The sequence below is a fragment of the Sesamum indicum genome, linkage group LG11 (assembly GCF_000512975.1).
Source record: "Sesamum indicum cultivar Zhongzhi No. 13 linkage group LG11, S_indicum_v1.0, whole genome shotgun sequence".
Lineage (NCBI taxonomy): Eukaryota > Viridiplantae > Streptophyta > Magnoliopsida > Lamiales > Pedaliaceae > Sesamum > Sesamum indicum.
Window position 1 is genome coordinate 7074325 of NC_026155.1, and position 17166 is coordinate 7091490.

The 17166-nt window shown below is 31.8% G+C and overlaps 2 protein-coding genes across 2 annotated transcripts; both read right to left on the minus strand.

The window, feature by feature from the left end:
- LOC105173479 (DNA damage-repair/toleration protein DRT100) lies at positions 5897-7349 on the minus strand. Its single transcript, XM_011095230.2, has one exon. It carries the CDS (start codon positions 7204-7206, stop codon positions 6112-6114), a length of 1095 nt encoding a protein of 364 aa, XP_011093532.1. The 5' UTR covers positions 7207-7349; the 3' UTR covers positions 5897-6111.
- LOC105173480 (putative tRNA (cytidine(34)-2'-O)-methyltransferase) lies at positions 13322-16630 on the minus strand. The gene is made up of 7 exons (XM_011095231.2): positions 16412-16630; positions 16217-16320; positions 15098-15166; positions 14898-14956; positions 14632-14692; positions 14493-14546; positions 13322-13843 (listed from the first exon to the last, which is right to left on the minus strand). The coding sequence occupies exons 1-7, from the start codon at positions 16587-16589 to the stop codon at positions 13565-13567; spliced, it is 804 nt and encodes a 267-aa protein (XP_011093533.1). The 5' UTR covers positions 16590-16630; the 3' UTR covers positions 13322-13564.

The following is a 17166-nucleotide window of genomic DNA, read 5'->3' on the forward strand; positions in this document are numbered from 1 at the left end:
TGGGTGAATTAGGGAAACCTCCGGCAGATGTGATTCTTCATAGCGATAGCCAGAGTGCGATTCATCTGGCAAAGAATCCCGCGTTCCATTCGCGGACAAAGCACATCGAGATCAAGTACCATTTCATCCGACAACTTCTGGAGAAGAAGGCACTGCAGCTGGAGAAGATCCAAGGAGAAAGGAATCCTGCGGACATGCTGACCAAGGCGGTTGCGATGGCGAAGTTGAAGCTGTGTACGGCTTCGACTGGCCTTGATGACTAGAGTGGACAAACCCGGCGGTACCAAGAAAGAAGTGGAGAAAAGCTAATCAATCTTCAAGTGGGAGATTGTTAAGTTGTGAAGATTGATTTGAAGAAGAAAAGGATAACCTGATTCAACTTAGAATTCCCAAGTTGAGTTGGAAAAAGGATAAGTCATGGCTATATATTCTACTCTTATTAGCATTGTTTTATAGAGCAAAGTAGAATAGAGTAGAGAGAAAAGAAAGAGTTGAGACGAGGGTGAGTGTTGTTTTTCACGTGTGGTGAAGACTTGCATACAAGTGTGTGTGTGTTGTACTCCTCAATTTTTCTCCTCTTTGAGTATTTTCTCCTGGCTTGGTATCGCCCCCAGACGTAGGATTTATATCCAAACTGGGTTAACAAATTCGTGTGTCTTTTATCGCCTTCATATTCCACCTGTTATCCATCTTAACCCGATCCATTTCCTAACATTGTAATCTATAGCTAGTTGCTGCTGAAGAAGACTTTTCGAAAAACTCTTTCAAGAAACAGGCCTTCTTTAAGAGGGATTCAATTCGTGGTTTCTTGTTGGGATCAAGAATCCAAAGAGGCTGCTGATGATCCAGCAACTGCTCTAGGATTTGGACAAGGGATTCAAGGTTGTAAGCCATATCCACCTGAGTTTTCTTCCTCACTAGCTCTCACAAGAAGAAAATTAGTTTGAAACAGTGCAACTTTTAGGATTAAATACAATCTCATTTTAGTTCTTTATGTTTCTAGTGTTTGGATTTGGTTGTCTATGTAATTTAATTGATCAATTTTAGTACTATTTTGACCGAAAAAATACCAAGGCCGTCGAAAATTTACACGTGGCTTCTACGTGGACATTTAAAAATTAGGGTTGGGATCTCATTGATTGAGATTTAAATGACTTGCCAATTTTCGAATTTAAAAAAAAAAAAATTACATGAAGTGGACCATTAGCACCTTAAATATTTATACCAATATAATTACTTATTTATTTTAAATGATCCACCATCTTTTAACGGCCAATATATTTTGATATTTATCCTCTACTTTCACTCATATTAATTATTTATCCGATTTTAGTCATATATTAATCTTTATTTTTAAAGACTGTGCCATATCTATTTAATTAAATTAAGTTGATTTAAATCAAATATTATAAATAATATCCTACTGAATTATGCAATTTACTTATAAATTTAGAAATTTTACGATATTGTTTCAAGCACTTAAACTTTATTTTTTTTTTACTTTTAATATTTATTTTTAAAGATTTCAACGTTTACTGATCTCCTCACAAATATAAAAATAATTGGAGATAATTTTGTTTTTCATACCCAAATTATACCCCTTTTTCAGTTTAAATACCCAAAATTTTTTAGTTATCAGATTTTATACCCAAAATTTTTAATTTTTATCCGTCTGAATACCCTCCGTTAGGTTAACCGTTAAAACAAATGGTCAACCCAATTTTGGAAGGAAAATTAGGCGGGATCTTATCTATATAAGAGCATGTTTTGCTTCCATTTTATTCAATACATAAAAAATTTCTATTTTTGATTTCAATTGTTTGATTGAGGACAATAATATATAAAAAAAAATATTTTTAACTCAATTCTAATAAAAAAAAAGACTAATTTAAATCGTTATGGAAATACCAATTCAAATCATTATGAAAATAAAAATGTATGCTAAATGCAGAGTAATGTATAGATAGTCGCCTAGTAATATTCAAGAAAACTAACAGAGTCTTATGTTCAATCACTACTCGCATTGTTCACGAAAAATAAATCGAGAAAAATCGAATAAGCCACTCAAAGGGTTTCAATGTACTTTTGAGTCAAAAAAAATTGCATATCCATACTTTGATATATTGTACCGTTGTTTGGTGAGAAAATAAGAAATACATTTCAATCATTATTTTTGGCTGATAGAATTTTGTTTATAAATATTAAAACTTTCTATTTCACTGGTCACAAAAAAATTATTTGTTTAAATAATTAAAAAAAAAGTTTAAAAAATTATAGCATAAACCCTTGATTAATAGAGTATGAACATTTGCATTGTAGCCAAGAAAAAAGAGAAGGAAAAATGTGTTTTTTTTTTTAATAAAATTGGTATTTTTTATAGAAATTGGATTAAATATGGATTTTTTTAAAAATTATTGTCATCAATTATGAAATTAAAATCGAAATAAATTAAAATAGAATTTTTTTTTTGTGTTGAGATGACTTAAAACACTGAGGTACTAAAATTGAAAAAAGAGTATACTTTAGGTATGAAAAATAAAATTATTCCAAAATTATTGCAACACCTTTCACGGCTTAATTATTTTTTTATTATAAAAGAATTATAATTCGCTCCACCAATTTTTTTTTTTTTTTTGACTTGGGTCGCTACTCCCCATTTTTTTTATTTAATTCTTTAAATAAATTATATTTATTTCTTATATTTACTTATAAATTTACATTTACAAATTGGGATTAATAAGAACTTCAAATTTATTCTATAATATTTAATAAATAATTAAACAATTAATAATTTGCTAATTAAAATAAATAATAATTATATATATTATACTTCTTATCATTATTAATTTTAATAATTTATTAACTATAATTAATAATAGCTTTAAGTTTTTAAATCCAAACTAATAAAATAATTAAATAAATACACATTTAAGTAGTTTAGTAATTCAATAAATAATAATGTTAAAAGTTAATTAATTAAAAAAATTCAATTAACTATTACATTATTTATCATGGACAACCCCGCACTGGCGTGTTTGATTTTTTTGAAGTATCTCCACTTTGTTGGGCTTGTTGTCTTTCAAGCATTTGTGGTCAATTTATCTCATTTTGAATACGTGATGTTTGGTCTCGACTAGAATGTATAGAAGTACGAAAAGTAGTATCGTGGGCCAACTTAAATGGTAGGACATCCCAATAATCTTCCGACTTCAAAGATTCAAAAGACTTAGAATATATATTTTTGTAAGTCATTAAATCATAATAATCCTTAACCATTGAATCATGTATGCATTGCATACTTTTTTAGCGTGCAAGCAAGAGGTGCCAAATTGAGTCCACTTACCACATGAAGATTATTGATTTACAATTTTGACAACATGAGTATTTTAGTCAATGTTCATACTGGCGTTTTATAAATATATTTTTATATTTTTTTTATATGTAATAAAAAATAATTAAGGCAGCCTTCCATGGCTTATCCGTAGTGTGAGTGAGTGAGGCCCACATAATTGAATTTTGATGTGCAGACAGATCACATGGGCACATTGCTCCACTCCAACATGCATTTGTTTCCTCTGCAAAACCTTTGACCTCTGTCCCTTTCCTTACCCGGTTTTCTTTGAGTTCAATGCTTATGCCTCCCACCAATCAGATTTTTTCCATTGGATTTCTTTTTTGTTCAAATCTTGAAATTATATTCTATTTTTTTATTGTATATAAAATATTTTTTAAATAAAATAAATAACGTAATCTTCATACACATCCTGACTGTATATTAAATGGGATACTATTTGGAATTAAAAAAACATCCACCTATACCTATATCCTGCCTGCATTTTCTTGTCTATTACAGTCCAATCCGAACATAAAAAAAAAAAAGAAAAATTGGTAAATTATAAGGGGCTCCCTTCAGCTTTGTCTTAATTATAAGTATTTTTCGTTATTTAAAAAATTATAAATACTCCCTTAAAATTATAAATATTCTGACAAATACCCCATGTAATAAGTTCGTTGCAGGAAGGGTTTTGTTAAGGTATTTACAAATTTAAGAGAATATTTATAATTTTTTAAATAACGAAAAAATACATTTAATTATGATAAATCTCAAAAGACGTTATTTTAATTTACTCTAAAAATAATGTTCCTCTACCTTTTCTTTTCTTTTTTCTCCATGATTGTGTGAGTGGTTTATTACAACCTCATATTAGTTCTCGGAGTAATCCTTAAAAATAAAATTTTAGAAACTTATAAGCTCTTTTAGAAAAAAATATAAAACAACGAGTTGCTAATTTATTTCTAAATTTTTAACAAATTCCTTCAAAAATGTACCATATTATTATTTTATAAGTTTCGTAATCTTATTTTATCTCAACACTTCACTAAATTAATTTTAAATAAAATATAATATTTATAAACTCCAAGAACATATTATGAGTTATTTTAAATAAATTTAGTCAAACAACCAATAATCATATAACTGCAAGTTAATCATTTATGGTTCTTTCGTAATTTTCTTCATTATTAAGGGCATTTTGGTCCTTTTAAGTTGACTGATGTTCTGGACCCCATGCCATAAGGGTATCTGCTTTTTTTCCCCTAGATCATATAGTTGTGTTTCTCCTTCAATATTTAATAAGTTTGTCACAATAAAATTAAGGTAAATTACAATTATCTCTTCTGAAATTCGGTATAATTATAAATATTTTATCGTTGTTTGAAAAATTATCAATACCATTCTGATTTTAACGATCATCTAATAATTAGCCCAATCTGTTAGGTTTTCGTCCATTTTTTATGGTGAACTGACCAAAATGCTCTTATGGGTTAAAAATTATAACTTAATTTATTTTTTAAATTTTTTTATGAGCTAAGTGGATAATTATCTTATACTATTTAAAATCTTTTCATCCATCCCATTTGATTTTTTTTATAAGTTTATAATTTTTTAAAAAAATAAAAAAAAATACAGTAAGTGCAAAGTTGACAATTCCATACTTCCACCTAATGATTGCATAATTTCATTAAATATTGGGAGGTATTTGTAATTTTTCAAACAACGAGAAGGTATTCATATTTATGTCAAATCTTAGGGGAGGTCGTTGTAGTTTATCATTTTTTTTAAAAAAAATAAAATGATGGTCCCATAATAACTCCATGCAGTATAATTATATGCATCAAGACTTTTAATTCAAGGAACAATTAGTGTTATACACCACACTTGACAATTTTGCAACGGCAAACGAGGATCTTCCATCATACTTTAGTGTTACACATTAATATCACATCAACACGTGTCCCTTTTTAAAATTAATGAAAAAGAATAATTAAATTAACTTTTAACTCAAAAGTATAGGACACATACCGACCATGCATTAACATTACATCAAAACGTATCATCAAAATATGATACAAGATCTCTCATTGCTTCAAGGACTAATAGCTGCAACACGCATGGACTTGGTGATGTCGCCCGTGTTGTGTATCTACATAAGTCATCAATTGGACAGTGTATGATATCATTATCGTGTGGTAATTTAATAATTTACGACTTATGTGAGTACAAATTTATATTATGAGCACGAGAATTTACCAACATACATTGACACTAGACAGCTATATCCCAGTCTTTAATGAGAATACCAACCAAGGTCACTTTTATGAGAAATAAGAGGCCCTCCCTCCTATTTTTTTTATTTTTAATTTTATTTTTGCATGTCAAAAATAGTATGGGCATTGTCATTTCACCTAATTGTCTACAACATACTTAATATATTTAGGGCCCATTTGCCTTTCTCTTCCTTTTTTTTAAAATAATAATTTGTAAATCAATTTAATTTTTTTTTATTCTTTCTTGCATTTGTGTCCTTTGTGATTTTCAAATCATGAACAACAATCCTAAGTTTCAAGGAATAATCATAGTTGATCAAAAAGCACATAGATACAACGGTACACAATAGAGCACACAATCTTTGCTCATCATGACACGCTTGATTCTCTCACTTTGTTCGAGTACAACATTAAAACCAACAAATTCAAACAAAACACAGCCCATAATTACCATCATTACACCACCACCAACCCTTGAACATTGCAGAAAACAACAGAGATCAATCAGCATGTACGCAACGGCGTCCCACATAAGCAATCGTTGTTAGCAAACGACGAGGCCTCAAGATGATCGAACGGCGACCCAACCGGGATCGCCCCACACAGGTGGTTGTTGCTCAAGTCCAAGTGTCCGATGTACTTAGCACAGGACAACGATTTCGGAATCGGACCCCTCAAGTTGTTGTACGACAAATCGAGCAACGTGAAGTAAGTTTTCGGGCCAAAGACGTCGGGCACGTTGCCTTCCAAGGAATTTCGACTCAGATTCAGGATGTTTATGCCCGAGTTGCTGAGTAGACTTGTCGGAATCTCGCCGGAGAGTCGATTGCTGTCCAAATTTAGAGTTGAGAGGACCGGCATTGACCCGAGCTGACCCGGGATGGACCCGGTGATTTGGTTCATTGACAGATCCAAATCCGCCAGTCTGTAGATGTTGGCGAGAGAGCCTGGGATTGGGCCGGTGAGTTGGTTCCGGCTAAGTAAGGCGCGGCTCATCATTGATAACTTCCCGATGTCTGATGGGATTTCTCCGCAGAGTTTGTTGTTGCTGAGGTCTAAGTGCATTAAGCTTTTAAGGTTAACAATGGAGGCGGGGATTGAACCGGAGATTTGGTTGTCGGCCAGGTTCAAAACAGTGAGTCGGCTCAGTTTACCGATATCCGCCGGAATTTCGCCAGATAATTTGTTCCCGATGAGGTCGAGGATTCTTAGGTGGGGGAGGGAAGCTAGGCACGGCGGGATATCGCCGGAGATGTCTTTCCAGTCGGCAACGACGAGGGTGGTGAGGCGGTCGAGTTGGCAGAGGGAGGGAGAGATGGAGCCAGTCATGTAACCAGACCGGCCGGCTTTTTCGAAGATGGGGTCCTCGGACTCACCCCGGAGGACAATGTCGGCTACCCGTTTGGTTTCCGGGTCGCAGCTGACGCCGTACCAATTGGTGCAGCAGTCGGAGCCTGACCATGAGTTGAAAATGCCCAAGTATGGCTCGTTCAAGGCGGCCTTGAATGCCAGCACCGCTGCCCTGTCGGACGGCGGGCAGCCATTCACGGCCAGCAGCAGCGTCAGTGCGGTGACCAGGAGAACTCCGGTCAGTCTCATGTCTTTGTATATATCTGTATGTATACTTTGGGTGTGTGTTTGTGTGAGAGTATTGTGGTTTTTGGTGCGTGTTTTCGAGGATAACGAAAGGGGTATGTGCGTGTTAGAAATACGAGGAGGATGAGTTTGCAGCAGCGCAAGTGTTTACAACGTTATATAAGTGGTTATGGGACGGAAATGCCCTTATTGATTTGACAATAAATGTCAAATTCTATTTTACCCCTTATATTTTTTAAAAAAGGCAAAACACTCTACTGTATTTTTCAAAAAATCTCTTTTTGGATTCAAATTGGTAATTTTATTTTTTAATTACAATTATTTTTTGTAATGGAGGTTTCATTTTAAATATTATTTAAATAAATAATATTATATCAAAATTAAATAATAATTTGATATAATTGATTATTATTTATATTTAGGTAGATATTCAAAATTTTAAAAATGAATCTGAGTATATTAAGTTTTTATGTGATATTGATTCAATTTTTAATTTAAATGATAAAAAATTTAAAATTTGATATACTTTTTTGGTATTTTAATATTTAAAATAATTATTTTTTTGGGAGGGAGAAAAATAACAAAAAGAAGACCACAAGAATAATCTCAAAATAAAAATAAAAAAACAAAGGAGGGTGATTTTACAAAATCATGGAAGGTATTTTAGTCAAATTGAGTCTAAAAAGGTTTTTTTTTTTTATTCAGATATTTTTTTAGCTTATTTTTAAAACAAGACAAGTTTACCTTTTTTTAAAAAATATAGAGGATAAACCAAAATTTGGATATTTATTCATCGACTCAACAACCTTTGACTAATGGTTTCTGCTAACATTTAACAGTGCAGGACTAATAATGTTACAATTTTAGAATTTTAGGATTCGAAGTGTTTATCCTGTAAAACAGGGATCGATAGTGAAAATGCGCTATTTAGTGGAATCAAAAGTATAATTCTGGCATAATTGTATAGTTAGAATTTGAATTACATGAGATATTCTTTTACGAATTAATTGTGATAATATTAAATAGTATGAACTTATATCATATTAATATAATGAATTTATATGACGATGATGGGGTATGATTTTCACAATTTTGGACTAATTAGCTTGTTTTCTATTTTTGGGATTGAATTATCATTTCTTTTTCCTTTTTAAGAAAAGCGAGTAATTGCATTATAGAGAAATATTTTAATAAATCATTGGATTCATCAATATATTCTTAGAATTACAACTGAATTACGTATAACAATAAAATATTAAATTTTAATAATTTATATGAAGTAAGATAAATATTTATATATCTGGTGGGAATCGAGCCCGTATTAAAATATATCTTTTCAGTAAAAAATTGCATATGTTATGTCGTCCAAACCACTCGTCGTTAGTAGTAATTACGGTCGACGAACTTTTCCATATCCATAATGTGGGTTCAAATTCTTAACAAAATATTTGATGGGGTTAAAATTACGTTCTGATCATAGTCGACACACGTTATGCATGCGCAATTCTTCCTTGCGGGTTTTTAGATTCACCCCTATTTTTCCATTCTTCCAAAAAAGAAAAAAAAATATCGTTAGAATTTCAAAACATCAACGGCAATGTGAACTTATAATTTTACAATGGATAAAATACATAAATAACTTTGAATTTCAAAATACATGAAATTTTAAAATAAAATAATATAAAAATAGATATTATATACTCGGATTCAGAACACTCGTTCTTACTATTTTATAATCCTCCTTAGTAGTTCAAATTAGCAACTTATGTACCTCAAATTGTTACCTAAGGTCATCGGCAAAGTACTTCGTGGAATCTGAAACTGAGTTTAGACGAAAGATCTTCTATCTCATTTTGGTGATAAACGTTGGTGTGATGCAACGAATGTACGGTGTGCATTCCCACTTTAAAATTACAGTTTAATGTAATTATATATATATATATATACATATATTAGTTATCTAAAGAGACACGTATTAATCACATATTGTTGTGACAGTATAATATTAAGATATGATAAATGATCACACTGTCTCTCTTTTTTCTGATACAATTTGAATTAATTGCATAAATGGTAACCTTGACAACTTGACAAAAAGAAATGTTGACAAGTGACAAAACAATTAGCCAGAATACAGTGAGTATTTGCTGCAAGAAATGTGTGAGATTTGCTTCTTTGTAAAGCTAACTTAGACAATTATGTCTGAAAAACTACCAGATTCTATGCATTTTTAAGGTCTCAAGATTGACTCCAATCTCCACCCTTTTGCTGCAATTATGTATTAATTGTTATTTATGATCAAAATTTACATGTATATCTATTTTTATAGTATAGTAGTTTGATTTTTTTTTTGTCTTGTCATAAATTATTAATATACTGAATCGATTTTTTAATTTAAATGTTTAAATAATATAATAAATTGTATTCTATAAAAAAATAAAGTGGGATCAAATATCCATTGCGAATGGCGTTCCTACCTTAAGGTCTAAGTCTTGTTATGTTTTTTTTTTTCCGATAAATTATAACCATCTCACCTGAAATTTGGCATAACTACAAATACATCCTCATCATCAAGGAAATTACAGATACCCTCTCTGATTTAAAGTCCATATAACAAATAACTCATTAATTTCATTAGTCTCTGTTATATGATAAATTGTCCAAAATGCCATTTTGAATTATGGATAATATTTATATATATTTTTTAGTTTTCAAAATACTTTTTATGGAATAATATGCTTTATGGTTATTTATTTTAAGCGCACCTCATTCTTTTGACATTTTTTGAGACATTTTTTTTTATAAAAAAGAATCAATAAGGGTAAAATAGTAATTCCTCTCTCAATTTTTAGGAATTATATAATTATTTTTTTTTAAAAAATATATTTACAATTTTTTAAATAATAATAAACACACGTAATTATATCAAATTTTAAAAGAAATAGCTATAATTTAGCTACCCATCCCCTCCTCATTCCGGGGCCTCTGCAGCATTCTTCTCCTAACCTAACAACTACTTTTGCCATCTTATTTGAGTCCAATTTCTTGCTAGAGTTTTTATTTTTTCTTAATGTTGTTTTAATTTTTAGTTAAGATTCATAGTATCTTTTATTGTTATTATATTTGAATTAAGACTACAAATATATAGAAATGTATAGAGAAAATCAATTGCAAGACACAAAATTTACGTAGTTCAGATAACTCTCCGACGCAAGAATCATATCTAGACCGTATCGGCCGATTCGATCGAAAACCAGTCATACAGCCGGTCCGATTCATAGCTATAAAATCGTTGGCGTTAAAATCAGTACAGATGTGTCAAAAGCGGTCCACCCTAAAACTGGTCAAAATCGAGTTTTGACCTTTATATGAAAAAAATAAAAGAGTGGAAGAGAGACAAAACAAGAGAGGCACAATTCATCATATATATATATATATATATATATAATAGGGTTCGGGTCAATTAATTTTTTTAATTTGATTCGACCCGACCAGATCAGTGATCTGGTAACTTAATTGGTCGATTTTCAATTTAATTTTCAAAATATTGCTTCTACGTCCACGGTTTCTCAATACTAGTTTCTTTTTTCAGCGAATTATAATAAGATTTTGAGTAAAAAAAAATTGTCTTTTAATTATACATACACTAAAAAATTAAATATAACATGTATATTCATACATCTGTATTGTATTTTTGGAAAATGCATTATTCATATGCTTAATTTACAAATATTTTTTTGATGGGTTTATTGTATCTAAAACTCAAACATCTAAATAGAGTTTAAAAGAGTATAATGTAAAATAATTATTTAAATTGGTCAATATTAAAAATTCTAAATAAATATTTGTGTACCAAATATATAAAGAAAGGAAAAAATGCAATTTACCCCTCTAATATGATAAATGAGCAAAAAATTCTTTGTAAAAAAATAAAATAGCAAATTACCCCTTATTTATATATTATGTTCGGCATTATTACTTCAAATTAATGTATCTATATATTGTATTTTAAGTACTTTCCGTATTACACATTATCTATTTAAAATGTTATTTTTAGCCCCTTATACGTATAGGTGTACTTGAATTTTGGCCAGTATAGATTTTATTTAATTTTTTATTTTAATTAATATATATACACAAATCATATGTATAAAAATTACATAAATTATTTTATTTAAAGAATTCTTTAAATAAAGCATTAATTTTTCAAAAATCCTCAATTTTTGTCCTAAAGTCCTTCTCAAATTATGTCACAAATAAAGTATTATTTTTCCTTCTACGGACATATTTTCTGACTCCGGTAACAAATCATCTGAAAATTGTTACAAATATTCCAACGAAAATATTAGTTGGTCGAAAATATTGTTGGAAGTGGTCTTGCTTTTGGCTGGTGTAGAGTACAACACTAGAGATGGTTGTACATTCTAATTGTGGCCGGATTCTTGGCACGAGGTTGATCCTACAATCCATAAATATCCTACAACCGGCCAATGAGGTCTAGCTCAATTGATGAAATTGAGACTTTATGATTTTAGAGATCATGGGTTCGAACAACGCTTATGTGTAGAATATTGTATCCATTGAATAATATGTCATATTCTAATGTAATCAATGTTGGTATTCGATATGAATGATTGTAATTAATATTTAATAATTTTTGTTAAATATTGATATTCGATATGAATCATTATAATCAATTTATTTTAATTAACAAAAGTCCATCGCTCGTAGCTTAAAAAAGAAAAAAAAAAATTCCTACAAGGCCCTCTTCAACTGGCATTCCATAGGAGTCATTACTCAGGTGGGCTCAACTGATAGAATTTGGTGGACGAATCAGTCAAGTCAGTTCACCACACAAGATGCATTATGTTTATTTCAACCTCCATATATATATATATATATATATATATATATATATATATATATATATTCAAGGCGTGTTCTTGTTTGATATTGCGTTAAGTAATTTTTTTAAATGTCCATACATTATAGCAAATAACCCATCATACCATTCATATTTTATATATACTAACTATCGTAGCACATTGTCTTTTCACTACAAAAATATTAAGTTTTTGTTGTACTTTAAATGACCATGATTAAAACTCGTGGTAAATCAATACTATAACCACTAATAAACAAAACTAAAGCGAAAACTTAAATTTTTACACTGATTAATCATTATTCGCCAGGATTTTTAGTTATATCCAAAATATTTGTCATGGTTTTGACCACACTTGCAGAAACAACGGCTAATGGTTGTTGAAGCCGTGCTTGATTTGTATTTGCCATGATTTTCTTCTCTTGACTATAGTAATTAACTGTAGTGAAAAATTATATTTTTTCTAGTGCTTGGTACATATTCGAAATAATCTTTCACGCTTTAAAATATATTATAACTAAGAATAAAGTATATAAATCAACATATTGTATTTCAAAAATAAAAATAAAAAAAAGGGAGAGAGAGAGAGAGAGAAGAAAACCAACTTAAGGTTATTATCGATGCAACAAAAACTGCCTTTCTTTTTAGGGTTTAATACATTCTGATGCCCTGAACTATGCATGAAGTGTATTTATTCCCTAAATTATAAAGTATATAACTTAATGCTCCCTCATGATACAGACCAATTTTTTTATGACGAAAATGTTCTTATTATTTACACTTTTAAAAATATATTTATTACAATCATTACCCTAAAACATAATTTGAATCATTATTTAAAATAAATAGTACCCAAAAATTTATTATTTTTATAATTTAGTATAGAATCTTTATAAACTCTATAAAAACTGAGGACATTGATAAAAAAATCATAGATAATACCATTAGAAGATGCAGATTGAGCCAAAAAGTCTGTTGCTCCGTTGTTTCATAAGTAGTTCAGTGTTAAGTGTACGATATTTCTATTCTCCGTCTGTTTTTTTATTTTTATTTTTATTTTTTTGGGGGGGTGGGGTGGGGAGTGCGGAGCAGGCGAATCAAAGGTTATGTACACGATGGATGTTGTAAATGCATTGTCCTTCCCTGTTCTTACCGGAATTTATCAGTAAGAGGGAAAGAAGAAAAGGAAACAGTCAGAGAAATATTGAGTGGATGAGAAAGTACATGACCCTCAACTTTGCTAAGTACAAATTGAACTTGCTTTGAAGAGAAGAGCAAAAGTCCATACCAGGTACAAAGACTCAATTGTTTTGATGTTCAAGTGTGAAGCCACACATAGCTTCACACCAGTTCTGCTTATCCTATGTAGAACTTTTTCCCAAATACATTACCTAAAGTTATGGTTCTGGGAGTGTAAGCCCAACAAAAATAAAAAACTTAATCAACTTGCATACACAATCTGATTCTGATATAGAAAAGCTAGGCAAAAATGTCTTCAGTTAGAAAAGGTGTCTCACTGTTGATACAAGGTTCAGATGGATTTTGCAGCTGCTCATAGTTGAGCTGTCTAGAAGCTTCGTATAAAGCAATGCCAACACTCACAGATAGATTCAGACATCTAACATATGTTTCAACCATGGGAATTCGAATGGTACCGCCACCCAGCAATTCGCTCTTACAATCAAGTAGGGCTTCAGGTGGTAAACCACTTGTTTCTGAGCCAAATACAAGCCAATCACCCTTCTTGTAGGTGAACTCCTGCATGGGGCGAACTCATGTTTAAGAAATCAATCTTTTCTTCATCATAAAGGAGGAATGTGTAAGCACTAGTGGGTTTTCTTAAACTCGGCAGGAGGGATGAGCAGTAGCAATTTCAAGTGAATACGAAACGTTAGTGAAAAAGAGAAAGGTATGACAGAGGAGAGGTTCAATATCGGGGGAGGAGAACAACCATGGCAGAGTAAATGATGGTTGTGAGGGTCAGATTCATGATGTATCTATAGTTGGAGGCTGGGTTCGTAAGAATGGTGCATATGGCTAGGGTCAGATTCATGATCTAGCAACCAGTTAGTGGTTGTGACGGAGTGTAGGGGCAAAGATATAGTACCTTGCTATTTCTCAAAAGGTATCATACTTCAAAACAGTATTATTCAAATGTGGCAAGTGCCAAACAATGATATGAGGGAATGACCAATTTCAATTTCTCAGAAATTAAGACTTCAGTGTATGGATGCTCTAGAGAATCGTTATGCCTGAAATGAGAGGGTTGTATTCGTCTTTCTGATTTCATTCCCATCTCCTTTATCAGAAAAAACACTGCGTAATGCATTTTTAACTGTTGGTTCCAAGTACTTTTAAAATAAAAGGCCTGAAACCAGAACAATGTAATAATGTATGAAAAACTTACTGAGTGAATATTCGTCCCTCTCTTTGTAAATGCTAGTAACCTCTTCTCCCCATCCTACATGATCAAGAAGGAATTTATGCATTCAGTAAGCGGAATAAAATATTGTATTAATTCCTATTGAGAAAAGATAAAGAGAAACCTGTTTCCTGAAGTACTCACTGAACTCTGACCATGAACTGTGCACCTTTACAACAACATATCTATGTAAAGGGTTAAATCATTTGACATACTCTTGAATCATGAACTTCAAAATCTACAGAATTTATCAAAGTTGTGCATTAATTCAAGTGGGATTTCATTATCCACGACAACCAGAATTCTCGAGGATCCTCGTATCTGGGAGCGTTCACTTCAACAGTTGTAAAACACACGCTTATTCGCTAATATCCAAATTCAAAAGGATACGGCCAGTAATCAAGTCCAGCACGCTTTAACTTTGCATCATCAACCTGAAACCCCAATGGCTGAAGCAGCAAAGAGGTGAAATAAGAAACCTTAGTAGAAAAGTACATGCAGGTAGTAAGAGGTACAAAACGTAACTTTTAGATCATTTTGTCTAGGTCCACATCCATCAATGAAAACTGATAAAAGTTCGAAATAATTACCTCAACTAAGTGTAATTTGACAGCTGATGCAGCACATGTTCGGGCAATGCATCCTGTGTTTCCAGGAATCTATCAAGAACAAGACACATCCAAAACCCAGTCTTCAGATTTTTAAGTGTCTCCAGTTCAAAAGAAGGCATCAGCTTTGAATTTTAGATCGCTAACCAATCCTACCGTACACGTAAAATTTCTCATAGGAAATGCAATCAAATATTACATGGAGCTAAAAGATATATGACGTCTATTCAACAATTCACTTGATATATCATAATATATTAAAAGGATAAATTGGAGAACAAAAGCATAAGATAAACGGGATATTAACTTAGTCTAATTCCCTGTTTTTCTCTTTTCAATACAAAACTTAAGAAAAGACCAGTAACAAAATATTATGTCTAATATGTCCAAAGAACTTTAGAGAATTAGATGGTTAGTAGCCAATCTTCAGTCAGGATGAATGAAGTACATCTTTTTGTATATTCCATTTTCTGTACAACTTATTTTCTTTTCCCTTTTGAAGTGTTAACATAATCAATCATGGTTCCTTAATAGAAATATTACCGCATGTTTGGTGCAAGAAATGCTTCAAATCCTAAATTACCTCGATCTCTTCAGTAAAGTGTGGAAGATGTTTAGTTCAGACGAAAATCTACCCTCTCTTTTGGTATCTTTCTCACATCAACAGCTGGAAAAATTACCAGAACTTTCATTTTTCTCAATTTTGCTCAAGGCTATTTCAGCATCCACAGTAACCGTACCATTTAGGAAATAGCACATTATCCCCCCACCCTCCGACCAAAATCCACACCCCCTAGCAACAGTGAACGAAAATTGGCGAGAAGGAGAGGCAATTCGAACTCCGTTAACAAGATTAACTAAAAGAAGTCACTTTTCACTTCCTTTTCTTCTCAAACAAATTCACCCAACCAAATTCACCGAATCAACCTAAACACGTACTGCAACACACGCCCATCAAATGCTGCCACTTCGCAACAACATGGAACTGAATCAACTCACAAACACATAGTGACACCAAAATGGTACATGAAGAATGAACTCTGTCGAAGTCTAACTCGAAAACCACTTACTATCACAAGCACGCATATAAGCGCAGCATACCTGCGGCGACACTAGCACCACTTGAAGAAACTCTCTGCTCTTAGGAACTTCGCTCGGCGCCCCACCAAACCCATTTGGCGATGCGTCCGCTCGGCACCTTTCAGCTGCAATTGCCCAAGCAAACATCAATTCAGACAAACACACGTCATTTTTGGCAATCCAAATTGCTCCAAAGTGAAAAGGATGCAGATATACATAGAGAGCATAGCACGGAGAAGCGCGAAGAGGAAAGGGAACGAGGAAAGTGGGAAGTATTGGGTATGCATTGAACTGAGAAAAACGGGTGGCGGAGAGGCGGAGAAGCTCTGGAGCGGAAGTGCAGCAAAGATGCCGAGGTTATCGCGTTTAGGGCTCTCAGGCCCGTTACATCCATTTCTCGCCCGCTATTGTTTTGTTATCTCCATTTCACTTCATGTTTATTGTGAAACATACATATATATATCTATATGAAAAATATTCTATACAGAAGAATGAGCAAAAAGTAAATAAAAAAAAATCTAATTTGGACCCGACTCAATTAAATATGAATACAAGTGCAATACACATATATTTTGATCAATATACAATCTAAGAAAAATAATATATTACATAACGAACGTGAACAGTTATTTTGTAATTAATTCGATCGGATCAAATTCAAATAAGAATTTTTCAAACCACATAGGATTCACGCAATGATAATCATTTAAATAACATAATATGATTTTGGATAATAGGGGTAAGGAAAAATTAATCTATAACCAAAAAGATTTATAATCCCACCAAATTGGGTGCATTACTTGTCCAAATAATACAGGCCAAATCCCCGAATGTCTGTTATTAATATTCGAGTCAAGTGATGTGAAGCAAACAAACAAGCTACAATCTTCAATTGGACATAATATCATATCTAATCCAACTAAGTAAACAAGTCCTAATAGGCTATTTACAATTTCGAAGTGGCGGATATA